This window comes from Balaenoptera musculus, chromosome 3, assembly GCF_009873245.2.
Source record: "Balaenoptera musculus isolate JJ_BM4_2016_0621 chromosome 3, mBalMus1.pri.v3, whole genome shotgun sequence".
NCBI classification, from domain to species: domain Eukaryota; kingdom Metazoa; phylum Chordata; class Mammalia; order Artiodactyla; family Balaenopteridae; genus Balaenoptera; species Balaenoptera musculus.
Window position 1 is genome coordinate 168384352 of NC_045787.1, and position 14502 is coordinate 168398853.

General features: G+C 52.8%; 1 protein-coding gene across 1 annotated transcript in view; it reads left to right on the forward strand.

Annotated features, from left to right (window-relative positions):
* Positions 1-14502, forward strand: part of ZFR2 (zinc finger RNA binding protein 2) — a 44005-nt gene that overhangs the window by 8758 nt on the left and 20745 nt on the right. Inside the window, exons 2-5 of the mRNA XM_036846440.1 lie at positions 10482-10713; positions 11666-11786; positions 12257-12460; positions 12588-12862. Of these exons, the coding sequence (XP_036702335.1) occupies positions 10482-10713; positions 11666-11786; positions 12257-12460; positions 12588-12862 (832 nt within the window). The remainder of the gene's footprint in view (positions 1-10481; positions 10714-11665; positions 11787-12256; positions 12461-12587; positions 12863-14502) is intronic.

Here is a 14502-nt window from a genome sequence, read left to right on the forward strand (position 1 = left end):
TTTATTACATTTTCCGAGAGAAGGGAACACGCCACGCCACACAGGGGCACGTAAACTTTGCCTTTAATCTCAGCAAATGCTTTTTGCTCTCCCATTCAAGGAGAGATTCTTAAGCTGGGGCCTGTGAAGCCCCAGGTGATTACCGGCAAAGCTGTGCCATTTCCAGGGAATCACAGAGGGCCGGAAGTCACAGCTTTCATTTCATTCGTAAAAGGACCCAGAAAAAGGCTATTAGAAATTGACCTCTCACCAAAGGGAGCTGGAGAAGAGGTGTGGGGACTCTCCCTTCAGACTTGGGGCAGGGAGCCCGGGCGGGAGTGACAGCCTCCGCTGCTGCCTCACCTTCCTGCCCCCGACCTTCACACGTTAGGCTCTAATCCCCGATCCCCAGCCCTGGGCACCCCGACTTTGCAGGTCTGAGTTTCTCAGATTGTTCTCTGTGAGGCCGTCCTGGGCGCTGTGGGGTGTGGAGCAGCATCCCTGGCCCCCACCTGCTCGAGGCCAGGAGCCCCCCAGAGTGACAACCACAGATGTCCTCAGTGTCACCCCGTTTCCCCTGGGGGCAGGATCACCCCAGGTGGGAACCCCTGCTCTAGATTACCTAGGTTTTGACAACCATATGGACCATGCCCGAGGAGTCTCTCCCATGAGCTGTTTTTTGGCTAGCTCAACTCCTAAAACCTCGATGTGGTAGATTGGTTGCCAAAACACCCTTGTCCTTTATGTTGTTCCTTCTTATATCCACGCCCTTTCCACTGTGACCATGCAGCTCTTCCCATCTAGAAATTATCAATACATCGATTTCCCTGGCCCTCGAGCCTGGGCTTCCTTGTGCTCCTCCTTGGCCCGTAGATTGCAGCAGAAGTGATACTGCCACAGACTGAAGGTTTATACACCCCCTGCCCCCCATTCATATGTTGAAACCTAACCCCCAAGTTGATGGCATTAGGAGGTGGGGCCTTTCGGAGGTGATTAGGTCATGAGGGTGGGGTTCCTCATGAATGGGGATTAGTAACCTTTTTTTTTTTTTTTTAACCATTGATATGAATTCCTATTGCTTAGTTTCTTTTTTTCTTTTTTTTTTTAATCAGTCATCAATTTTATACACATCAGTGTATACATGTCAATCCCAATCGCCCAATTCAGCACACCACCATCCCCACCCCACCACGGTTTTCTCCCCTTGGTGTCCATACATTTGTTCTCTACATCTGTGTCTCAACTTCTGCCCTGCAAACCAGTTCATCTGTACCATTTTTCTAGGTTCCACATACATGCATTAATATACGATATTTGTTTTTCTCTTTCTGACTTATTTCACTCTGTATGACAGTCTCTAGATCCATCCACGTCTCAACAAATGACTCAATTTCGTTCCTTTTTATGGCTGAGTAGTATTCCATTGTATATATGTACCACAACTTCTTTATCCATTCGTCTTTTGATGGGCATTTAGGTTGCATCCATGACCTGGCTATTGTAATTAGTGCTGCAGTGAACATTGGGGTGCATGGGTCTTTTTGAATTATGGTTTTCTCTGGGTATATGCCCAGTAGTGGGATTGCTGGATCATATGGTAATTCTATTTTTAGTTTTTTAAGGAACCTCCATATTGTTCTCCGTAGTGGCTGTATCAATTTGCATTCCCACCAACAGTGCAAGAGGGTTCCCTTTTCTCCACACCCTCTCCAGCATTTGTTGTTTGTAGATTTTCTGATGATGCCCATTCTGACTGGTGTGAGGTGATACCTCATTGTAGTTTTGATTTGCATTTCTCTAATAATTAGTGATGTTGACATCTTTTCATGTGCTTCTTGGCCATCTGTATGTCTTCTTTGGAGAAATGTCTATTTAGGTCTTCTGCCCATTTTTGGATTGGAGGGATTTTGGATTTTAAAGGGACCTCAGAGCTCCCTCACCCCTTGTGCCATTTGAGGACACAGCGAGAAGATGGCTATCTATGAACCGGGATGTGGGCTCTCACCAGATACTTGTCTGCTGGTTCCTTCATCTTGGACTTCCCAGTCTCCAGAACTGAGAAATTTCTGTTGTTTATAAGCCACCCAATCTATGGTATTCTGGTGTAGCATCTGTTCGAGCTGCCAATCCTGTTCATGCCTGTTCTAAGCCTAGACCTCCAGAGCCTTTGCCCACGTCCTGTCCATCTTGGGGGACCCTGCCACATGAAGGGGCCCTGGCTGGACCACTGGAGGAGAAGATACTACAGGGAGGAGGGCTTCAGTGCCCGCTGGACAGCCAGCTGCCCTCCAGAAGTGGAGCTGCCTGCTGCTGACGTCAGATGCAGCCCAGCCTACACAGTTAGGAACAAAATAAACGATGGCTGTTTTAAGCTGGGGATCAGCAAGCCTTTTCCTAAAGGCTCAGAGAGTAAATATTTTCCACTCCATGGGTGTCTTAGTTCAGGCTGCTGTGAGAAAGTACCACAGACTGGGTGGCTTGTAAACAACAGGAGTTTATTCCTCGGAGTTCTGGAGGCTGGAGGTCTGTGATCAGGGTGCAGGCAGGGTTGGGTTCTGCTGAGAACCCTCTTTGGGTTGCAGATGCTGACTTCTCACTGTGTCCTCACCTGGAGGAGAGCGGAGGGGGAGGCAAGCTCTCCTGTGACTTTTATAAGGGTACTCATCCCATCACGGGGGCCCCACCCTCACGACCTCATCTAATCCTAGTTACCTCCCAAAGGCCCCACCTCGTAACACCATCACATTGAGGGGTAGGGGTTCAACATAACAATTTTGGGGAGACACAAACATTCCGTCCACAACAGCGGGCTACACCGGGTCTGTTGCAGCTACAGAGCTCGGCCACTATAGGGCAAAAGTGGCTGAAAGCAATACATAAACAGGTGGGCATGGCTATGTGCCATCAAACCTTTATATTTTGACACTGAAATGTGAGTTTTGTGTAATTTTCACGTGTCATGAAATAGTACTCTCTTAACTTTCTCCAACCACTTAAAAATGCAGAAATCATTTTTTGCTCATGGGCTGTGCAAAACACAGGCAGTGGGCAGATGTGGCCGTACTTGGCCTAACCCTCTTTTAAATCCCTTCCCTTTCTCCCTTTCTCCCTTCCGTCTGGGCTCCACCATGCCGAGGCCTCTCCTGAGAAGGGCACAGTCCCATGGCACGTGCACCCTCCCCAGCTTGAGGGCATCCGTGCTCCACTTCCGCAGAGCTTGCTCAGCTAAATAAAAGCCAGGCAACACGTCATCCTCCCACCCAGACCACAAACAGCTTTGTGTTGCCCTGAGCGGTTACTCAGGTGGGCCTAGTGTTCCCTTTGGGGTCACAGCTACCACTTTGACCATAGCCACGAAACGTTTACTTGACTGCTTTGCAAGCCCCGTTTAGGGTGTCTGCAAAGCTCTCGACCACCACCGGCAGCTGGCCTGGCCGAAATTTGCATAGGTGACCTGAAGTGGCCTCTGTGTGTCTCCTATCAGCTTTGCCCTCAGCTTCTCCCCTCTACAGCCATCACCACCTGTCTAGTCTGCTTGAGCTGCCGTAACAAAACACCACAGACTGGCCTAAACAATGCATGTATTTGTCACAGTCTGGAAGCTGGACATTCAAGATCAAGGTGCCGGCAGGGTTGGTTTCTCCTGAGGCCTCTCTCCTTGGCCTGCAGATGGCTGCCTTCTTCCTGTGTCCCTGTGTGGTCTTCCCTCTGTGTGGGCGTCCCTGGTGTCTCTTCTCATAAGGATACCAGTCCTATAGGATTAGGACCCCACCCTTATGGCCTCATTTAATTCTTTAAAGCCTCTGTCTCCAAACACAGTCATATTGGGGTTAGGGCTTCATGTGAATTTGAGGGGGGGGGCGGGCACAACTCAGTCCACAGCACCACCTTAGCATCCTAAAACAGGACAGATCTTGTCCTGAGATACCGTGGTGACTCCGGATTGCTTTCTGGATAAAACTCGGATTCTGCCTGGCATCCCGGAGCCCCGAGCCCACCATCCAGCCTCCTGTCACCCACCCCTCCTCTGTCCTTCAGCACACAGGGCCGTTTCCCTGTCAGCCCCTGTGCTCTTCTCCCTTTCCCGCGTGCGTGCCAGGCCCTTCTCTCAGCCCAGGGGGCTGCTGAGCCCCTCTCTGGAATCCCAGTATTCTTCATAGGTGAGGCCTTTTCAGGCTCTGGGATGGAGGGGGAGGCTCCTGCTGCCTGCTGGGCTGTCAGCACATCCATACTTCCTCCAGACGGTGTGTCTCTGTCTCCCCTGCCCCTCCCCCAGTGTCTCAGCTGTTTGCACAGGAGAGGTGCTTCATCCTGTCATCTGAGGAGATGGGGGCGGGGGTGACCTCCGATGAGATCAAGGGCGTTTCACCATCCCACATAAAACTCAAAGCTGATATCTACCCTGCCCCTGTATGCCTCACAGCCAATCAGTCTGCTCACAGCTGTGACGTTCGCAGGCCCTCGTAATAAAACTGACGGGAGTCACCCTGCAGGGCACGGGAACACCTGAGACCTCCCACCACTGAGTTACGTCAAGACCAAACGGCTTGGACACCCAGCCATCTGTGGGCAGACTCTCTTTTTGTCCTTGACTTTGGTCTAGCTCAGTGGTCTTCAAACCTCAGGGTGCATAAGCATCACTACTCAGGGTCGTATACAACCAAAACATGTCCTGAATTCTTAGTTTACACCCGCAAACGTGCTGTCTTGAGCCTGATCCTGAGTCACAGGGCGGGCTGCAGTGTCCCGGTGATCCTTCTGGAGTAGGGTCTGGACCAGCCATAAACCAACGCATGACGCTGCCCATCTGCAGCTGGGGTCTCAAAGCTGGTGCCCTGGGATTGGGCTTGTCCTAGACCAGCGGTTCTCACCCGGACAGTGTCTGGGGACATCTGTGGTTGTTCGAGCTGGGGGCACCTCTGGCATTGAGCGGGTGGAGACCAGGGATGCTGCTCCACAGCCCACAGTGCCCAGGGCGGCCCCCTACAGAGAGTGATGGGGCTGCAATGTCAGCATTGCCTGGATCGCGAAACCCTGCCCTAGACAGAACAGGCTGTTTGATCTCCTGGCCTGAAACAAGGTCAACAACCGCCCGGCTCACTGGTTCCCTAGGTGGGGCCCCCACCAAATGGAGACACAGCTTTTGACCTGAGCTGGGTCGCTGCGGGAGCAGGGGAAGAAAGCCCCAAGCTTGTCTCTACTCCCTCGGGCCCTCGGCTAAAGGACAAGACTTGCCCTCCACCGCGGGAGACACTTTGCCTCTGCACCCTCAGTTGGCACCACTTGGTGTGCTGGGTCTTCAGGACTGGGGGCGGAGACCCTTCTGGAGGTGGAGGCCATTGGCACGCTGGGAAGCCAGGCAAGAAGGAAAGCATCACTGCAGTGCTGCTGGCCTCTTACCCAGCAGAGGCAGCAGGGCTCAGTCCAGAGAGCTCCAGGTCTGCGCTCACACTTGGACTCTAGCACTCCCGCCCTTGCAGCTTGGGCAGCTCAGACGCCTTTGTCGAGCCTTCTGAGTGGCTTCAACGGCATGGCTTTTTATTGTCCTCCCAAAGCCCATCCCATCCGTTTTCCTTGCCGGTTTGGGTTGGTCCACCTCTCCCATGTGACTCAGGAGAATGTGGCCCCAGCTCCAGGTTAAGTCCTGATGGATCCGAGGCAGCCATCCTCGCCCCATTCTCCTCAGCTGTGCCCTGTTTGGAGCAGGTCGTGTGGGGCCCAGGCTGGAAAAGAAGCCATGAGGGGAAGCTGGCACAAGAAAGCATACACAGAACATACGTAGAACATGTGTAACAGTAGAAAATGGGAAATAGCATGTGGTGGTTTAAAAATATTGCCATAAATTCCCATATTCAGTATTCATTAAAAGAATTCATATTCCATATTCCCATAAATAAATTCACTCCTCCCTTCAAAAGATGGCGCTTAATCCTGTCCCCTTGAGGGTGGGGTGTATTTAGTGGTTCACTTCTAACGCTGAATGTGGCAGAAGTCATGCCATGTGATGTCTGAGGCTCATAACAAGGATAGCTTCCACCTGGTCCTTCTGTCTCTCTCTCTGTCATCTCTCATTCTGGGGGAAGCTGGTCGCCATGTTGTAAGAACACTCAAGCAGCATTGGGAAAGCACCAACCATGTTAAGGAGCCATCCTGGAAGCAGATCTCACTACCCCAGTCGAGCCTTCAGATGATGCTGTCCTAGCCGACTTCTTTTTTTTTTTTTTTTTGGCCGTGCTGTGTGGCATGGGGAATCTTAGTTCCCCAACCAGGGACCGAATTTGTGCCCCTGCATTGGGAGTACAGAGTCTTAACCACTGGACTGCCAGGGAATTCCCCCAGCCGACTTCTTATTGGCAATGTCTTAAAGACTCTGAGTCAGAGCCCATCCACACCACTCTCAAATTCTGACCGACAGAATCTGTGAAGATAATAAATATTTATTATTGTTTGCAGCCACATCGTTGGGGGTAATTTTTTAAATTGAAGTATAATCACTTACAATATTCTATAAGCTTCAGGTATGTAACATAATGATTTGATATTTTTATACATTACAAAATGATCACCACGATAAGTCCAGTTATCACCTGCTACCATGCAAATTTATTGCAATATTATTGACTGTATTCCCCATGCTGTATATCACATTCCTCAGACTTACTTATTTAAGGACTGGAAGTTTGCACCTCTTAATCTCCCTCACCTATTTCACTCATCCTCCCAACCCCCTCCCTTCTGGCTACCACCAGTTTATTCTCTGCATCTATGAGTCTGTTTTTGTTTTGTTATGTTTATTCGTTTTATTTTTTAGATTCTTCACATAAGTGGGATCATGTGGTATTTGTCTTTCTCTGTCTGACTTATTTCACTCAGCATAATACCCTGTAGGTCTATCCATGTCACAAATGGCAAGATATCATTCTTTTTTTACGGCTGAGTAATATTCTGTCGTGCACGGGTACATGTGCGTGCACACATATGTGTGTGTGTGTGCCTAAGTATCCGTCGTTAGATGAATGGATAAAGATATATATCTCCTTTATCCATCTATCAAGGGACACTTAGGTTGATTCCATATCTTGGCTCTTGTAAATAATGCTGCAATGAACATAGGGGTGCATAATCTTTTTGAATTAGTGTTTTTGTTTTCTTCAGAAAAATCCCCAGAAGTGGAATTGCTGGATCATATGGTAGTTCTATTTTTAATTTTTTGAGGAAGCTTCATACTGTTTTCCATAGTGGCTGTACCAACTGACATTTATTAGGGGTAATTTTTAACTCTGCAATAGAAACTGATACATAATATAAATACTTACCAATAGTAAAATAGGCAAATGAAATATAGTCAGACAAATGAATAGCCTTCACAGTTTGAGAGGCCCAGGGCAAGAGTACAAATGGAAGCCAGCATGCCATGTCTAAATATTTCAACATTATAGACCAAGCTGGCAAAAGTTAAATACAGTATGTTCTGTCCCACCTACCTTAACAAATATACCTTTCTAATGACCAAGAAGAAAAAAAAAGAGTGATGCTAGGTTTACAGTTGTCAAAACATCAAAGGTTATCATTACTGTGTGTGTCTGGGCATTCTGGTGATGGGCTGATGATGTTTGGGTGTCTTAAATAAAATAAAAACATACTAATTCATGAATGATTATATATTCTGTAAAATGTGTTTTAGGTGCTTTCATTTCAGCATGAATGATGTTTGTGTAATCAAGATTTTCATGTCATTTGAGTTTTGTTACAATAATGACCCTGTCATGGGCTGACTTGTGTCCTCCTAAAATTCATATTTGGGTGTTAGGCATTGGGGGTTAGGACTTCATTGCTAACTAAAGAATGTGACTGTAGGAGATGGGGTCTTTAAAGAGATAATTAAGGTAAAATGAGGTATTAGGTGGCCCTGATTCAATATGACTGGTGTCCTTATAAGAGGAAGAGATTAGGACATAGACACACATAGAGGGAGACCACGTGAAGATGTGGGGAAAAGATCCCTGGGACCCCGGCGGGCCAGGACCTCACCTGCGATTGGGCTGCTCCCACCCACCATTTCCCAAACACCTGACTGTAGGCCATACTAATATTTCCTGAGCACCTGCTATGTGCCAAGCGCCACTGTCGTGCCGGCAAACAGCTTGGGACCCACCGCAGTTCCTGTGGCTTCATGTTGGTGGAAGGATTGCATCAGGCGGTGCTGGGAGGGAAAATCAAGCAGGGTGAGGGGGCAGGATGATGGGTTACAGGGCCCTGCTGCTCTCCAACAGGGGCTCAGGAAGGGCTGGAGAAGGAGGTGAGGAAGGGAGCGAGCAGGTGTGGGAGGGGATGGGAGCGGAGGGCCTTGGGAGGGTTCTGAGCAGGAGGGTGACGTGGTCAGGTCTGTGCTTTGAGAGGACCCCTCTGGCTGCCAGGAGGACGAAGAGATGCTGGCTAGGAGATGGGCAGGGGCGATGCAGCGGGCTCTGCTTGACCCTCAGCACCGCGCTTCCCTCCCCCTGGCAGGTCCCTCAGCCCCCAGGACGGCCTGGATAACACCCCCCCCCATTTCTCCATGGCCCTCCCCACTGGGCAGTGAGCCACTCTGGGGGGCAGGAGTGACACTGCAAGTATCACATGTGAGTCTAGCATCGGCCCAGAATGTGTGCGAAGGTGCCAGTGGACAAGTGCTGCCAGCCGTCGTCCCTCTATACTCAGGTCTGCCTGCCTCTGAGCTGTGCACACGCCTTGCCTCATCCCCTACGGCAGCGGTCCCCAACCTTTTTGGCACCAGGGATCAGTTTCGTGGAAGACAAACTTTCCATGGCCAGGGGGAAGGGGATGGTTCAGGCAATAATGCAGGCGACAGGGAGCGGCAGATGAAGCTTCACTCGCTCTCCTGCCCGCTGTGCACCCCTTGCCGTGCGGCCCAGTTCCGAACAGGCCACGGACCAGTACCAGGCTGTGGCCCGGGGGTTGAGGACCCCTGCCCTACAGGGTTTGCGGGAACTTCCTTCTTTTAAAAATTGAAGTAGAGTTGATTTACAATATTGTATTCGTTTCAGGTGTACAGCAAAGTGATTCAGTATTTTCTTTAAAGATCTTTTCTGTTATAGGTTATTATAAGATACTAAATATAGTTCCCTATGCTATACAGTAGGTCCTTGTTCATCTATTTTCCATATAGTAGTGTGTATCTGTTAATCCCATATTCCTAATTTATTCCTCCCTCCCCTCCCCTTTGGTAACCGTAAGATTGTTTTCTATGTCTGTGTGTCTGTTTCTGTTTTGTAAATAAGTTCATTTGTATTATTTTCAGATTTGACATATAAGTGATATCATATAATATTTGTCTTTAACTTACTTCACTTAGTATGAAAATCTCTAGGTCCATCCATGTTGCTGCAAGTGGCAATATTTCATTCTTTTTTATGGCTGAGTAATATTCCATTGTACCACATCTTCTTTATCCATTCCTCTGTCGATGGACGCTTAGGTTGCTTCCATGTCTTGGCTATTGTAAATAGTGTTGCAGTGAACATTGGGGTGCATATATCTTTCTGAATTAGAGTTTTCATCTTTTCTGGATATGTTTCCAGGATTGGGATTGCTGGATCATACGGTTGCTGTATTTTTATTTATTTATTTATTATTTTAATTTTTAAAGTTTTTGGCTGTTCCATGCGGCTTGTGGGATCTTAGTTCCCCGACCAGGGATTGAACCCCGGCCCTCAGCAGTGAAAGTGCTGAGTCCTAACCACTGGACCACCAGGGAATTCCCATCTACCACTGGACCACCAGGGAATTCCCATCTATTTTTATTTTTTAAGGAACTTCCATACTGTTTTCCATAGCGGCTACACCAACGTACATTCCCACCAACAGTGTAGGAGGGTTGTAGGAACTTTCTTATATGATTCTTATTGGTATTGGGCTAAAATCTTTGCCGATACCCTTCCCCGACAAACGGGCTTTTACATTTGAGGACTGTCTACTGGTGACTGATACTCAGCATGGTGAGGAGCGTGGGGATCAGAAAGATCTGGGTCTGAATCAGGCACTTGTCACCTATCCTCAGAGTTTCGTCTTCCAGACACTGGGGATGGACCAACAGATGGACATACAGACAGCTGGCAGTGCCTTCTCTAAAGGCAGGAAGGTAGGGATGAGGTGAGGCAGACAAAAGGCCTCAGCTCTGGGCTTCCTGCAGAACGAACCACAAGCAAGAGCTGGTTCTTATAGGTAAAGAGTTCTTAGTTTAGTGTTAATCAACCTTCCATGATTTTTCTCAACTGTGAAAATGGGGACCAGGCTGGCTCCAAGCACTCAGGGTTGCTGTGAGATTGTGTTAATTCATGCAAAGCGCTTCCAATGGCGGCTGCACTCACAGAAGAAAGGTCTTGGACTGGAGGCATCCACGTGGCCGATGTCTAGTGTCAGATGGCATTTTTGTGCTCAATGCAGGTTCTCGAATGCCAGGATCTAACGCTGCCGGGTTCTGTGTTTATCTGTGGTTCTAGCGCCCAGCCTCCTATGGCTTTTCCCCTCCCAGCTGCTGGAACCAGCTTGGCCATGCAGCCCGCTCCTGGACTTGGCCCTGCCCTGATCCCGTTTCCTGAGGCCGCCCAGCCACCCAGGCCCATCACTCCAGCAGGGTACGGTGGGTACCAGCCCCATCCCGGCCAGGACCTCGGTTACGGCGGCCAGCCCCAGGAGCCTGTGCCGGCGGCCACCATGGCTCCCTCCTACCAGGTATCAGCCTGACTTTTCTCTGCCCAGCACCAGTCCTTCCTTGAAAACACAATCCAGATGGGCCATCACCCTCCTGATGCTCCCATCCCTGCCCTTAGAGGGGATGGAGGCTGGGCTTGTCCTTCCCGGGCCTTTCCGGTGCTGACGATGCCCCCTTCCTGACCCCGAGCTCTAGGACCGCAGATCTGGCAGGTGTGTTTCCACGTGGAATCGCCAAGGCGTCCCACGCTCCATGTGGCCCAGCCCCCTGAGCCTCTGTCACCCACAGCTCGTTCCTGATTTGCTCGGCCAAGCTCGTACCCACCTGGCTCCGGCCCCTCCCTCCTTTACTCCCCTTTGCTTCCCCAGGACCTCTGGGACTTCTCTCAACCTACCATCCTGAGTTCCTGCCCTGCTCCCAGGGCCTCCTCCCGGCCCCTTGGATCCATCCTCACCTCCGTGCAGTTAGTCCCTGGTCCACCCAACAGCTCCTATCTCCTTGTGAACCAGCCGTGCTTCCTGCTGCCCCAGGCCCTTCCGGCACCACGGCCCCGCCTGCCCACCCAGCCCCTCTCCTGGCGCTCACAGTCCTCTGCTCTGACTGGCTTCCGGGCCTCCTGCCAGCCCACCCGCCAACCCCCACCAGGGCCTCCGCTCCCTGCCAATCCGGCCAGGAGCCCTGTCCCCGGTCTCCGCATGCCTGCCTCCTCCTCCGAGCCGTCCCCGGCAGCCCTTGTCCCGTTGCATGTTCCTCAGAGCACTTTTGCTCTCAGACATTAGCATCAGTTCTGAGGGAGCAGGCCACACCCCTCTCCCTGCTCGCTGCGTTCCCAGGTCCCAGAACAGAGGCTGGTACAGAGCAGGAGCTCGGGAACCACATGGATGCAGGCCTTGCAGGGGGCGAGGAGGGGGCCTTGCCCCACCCTGAGCACCTTTCTCCTGCTCTGTGTTCCCCATGGAAACCCTCTCGCAGGACAGTTACAGCTATGGACCATCGACAGCCGCTGGTGGCTACGAGAACAAACGGGACCCGCCACCTGCTGCTGGCCTGCCTCAGCTCCCAGCCATGGCCACGGCCACGCTCTGCCCACCAGGTGGGTGGGTCTCTGCAGGGTCAGGGCGGGGGCAAGGGGGCCTCGCTTACACGGGAGGGACCCCAGAAAAGTCAGGTTTCAAGCGCTTCAGGTTCACAGGAGGTGCAGCAGTAGCGTGGGTCTCAGGGCTGTCTCCTCAGATACGCCCCAAAGTCTCCACTAGTCAGTGGGCCCGTGTGTGCGAGAGAGAGGGACGGGGAGACCCAGACAGAGAGATGGGGGAGAGACGAAGGTGGGGCTGGAAGTGTTTTCCAAGCACGTGGGTCCTGCTGAGGACTTGGATTTTAGAGATGGGAGAGCCTGGGGCTCTGGCCTCCAGCGTGGCTCAGACACCCAGCCTTCACAGCCAGTTGCGCCCAGGCCGTGCCAGCTCCTGGCAGCTGGGGGGCAGTTGTGTTGGTCACACTTTCTCTGCTCCCTGGGCCCGGTGTCACAGGGGTGGTCCTGCAGAGGCTGTGCTTGCTCTCCAGGGCCCCAAGGAGCCTACGGTGGCATTGGGTACAACCAAGCGCAGCCCCTGCCACAGGTGCCCACCGCCGAGGCGGGGCAGCCGGCCAGCGCTTCGCCCTCCACCTCCACCTGCCCCCCGGCGAGCAGCGCTCAGCCCGCGGCCTCCTCCCTCTCCACCCTGCCTTCCTCATCCTCGTTCGGCCCAGCCTCCGCCCCGTACACTGGTAAGATGGTGGTTCCCCCGCAGGCATGCAAGTGCAGGCTGTTCCTTTTATTTGCTGCCGAAATAAATGTGGTCCTTTCCTCAAAACCAACCCATCTCCACCTCTCATTTTTCTCTCCGCTTCTTAGGACCAACCTACCCGAGCTATGACGCATCCCCGTACTCAGCGGTCAGTCCTTACTATCCCCCGCTGCTCCTCCCGCAGATGCGGCCGCCCCCGCTCCCAAAGCCCGTGGACTCGTCCCTGTGGGGCGGCTCGGGAAGCAATCCCAGTGCCCGTTGCGCCGACAGCTTCGCCAAGAAGCTACCAGTTGCCACCAAGCTGCCAAAACCCAGGGGTGGCCCCAGGCAGCTCCCGCTTCACTATTGTGACATCTGCAAGATCAGCTGTGCTGGTCCCCAGGTCAGCCGCCCCGCCCCACGCTGGGCAGGACCCGGACCTTCCTGCCCCCGCGGGTGGGAGAGCCCTCCCTTGCCCCCTGCGACCGGCCAGAGGTCAGGGTCGTTGCCTGCTCAAAAGAGATCTGTTATTAATTTGCAACGCCAAGTGCGCATCAGCATAACCTTAAAACTGCCTGGTGTTCTTGTGAAAGACACGAGAGCGGGCCCAGCGCTGGTCGTTGGCCGCAGAAGCGTGGTCTTGCACCCTGAGGCCATCTGCAGCAGGGAGGCCCTCAGCGCACGGTCCTGGACGCGAGGGCCGGCAGGCGCGGCTGGTCACAGTGCAGCTTTGCTGTAGGGCCGTGCAGGCAGAGCCGTGCAGACAGGGCCGTGCAGGCAGAGCCGTGCAGACAGGGCCGTGTAGGCAGAGCCGTGCAGACAGGGCCGTGTAGGCAAGGCCGCAGGTGGGTAAAAGCAGCATGTTCGTGCACGTGTGCGGGCGAGTGCACTGCTGTCTAAGCAAAGGACCTCCCCAACCACGCTCGCAGGTGGTGACCCACCTTGCTCCCTGCAAAGATCATCAGACGCTAGGCCTGGTCCTCACAAAACACCCCGTGTGGATTTTGTCTTCTTCTTAGTACTCTGAGAGAAAGCTGGCACCGTGGAGGCATGCAGAGACTCCAAATCGCAGGCTATAGAGGTGTGGGAGGAGCCCAGAACCCCTCATCCAGCCCCGACTTCCCTGGCAAAGGGATGAGGGCCGGGCGGCCCGCAATCAGGGCTGCATCGTGAGGATTCTTGGTTCCTCTCACCAGTCAAATACAAGGTCTGCTCCTGTGATACTAGACTCTTTGTGGCATCAGGTTGAGCAAGGGTGTGACGCTCCCCATGGCCGTGGGGTGGGACGGAGCGTGGGCACGTGAGCATCCCCCGAGTGGGTGTCGAGGCCTCTCTGAGCCTCGTCTCCCCGTGGGACCGGGTTTGCCCAAGCGCGTCACCACTCGGCATAGCATCTGGCATGCAGACATGTCAGCTCCAGTTGTTCCCAGCTTTTTGTTAATGTTAACAGCGCTTGTTTGTTGGACTTTTCATTGAGATGGTGGTGGTTTCACAGGTGGTTGTAAGAAACACCGCGGAGAGGCCCACGTGCCCTCACCCAGCGCCCCGAGTGCTGACGTTTTGCCAAACTACAGTCACTGTCACAGCTGGGATGTTGGCCTTGAACCCGTCCGCTGAGTCAGAGGTCCCAGGTTTTACTGGTCTCACTTGCACCTGCGTATGCCTGTGCGCACGTGCGCGTGCATGCGTGTGGTCTGCTCCGTGCGAGCTCATCACCTGCCCAGGCTTGCGCATCCGCCTCCACCACCGAGATGCCGGGTGCTTCTGCAGAGTCCCCGTGCTGCCCTTTCCTGCTCGCCCCTCCCGCGCCCACCCAGCGCCGCTTGAGACACGGTTAACGTGGAAGCAGCCGCGCACGGCCTCCGCCTGCATCGGAAGGACTTGGTCTGCGTGGCCTCCCCGCAGCGGGGGCAGCACTTCTGCCTCTTTTCCGGGCACCTGTCTCTGAGTCCAGGACAGCACAGTTGGCTGTGCGGTCTCCGTCCCAGCCGAGCGAGGGGCCAGGCAGGCCTCTTTCTAATGCTCCTCTGGGTTTTTTCTCAT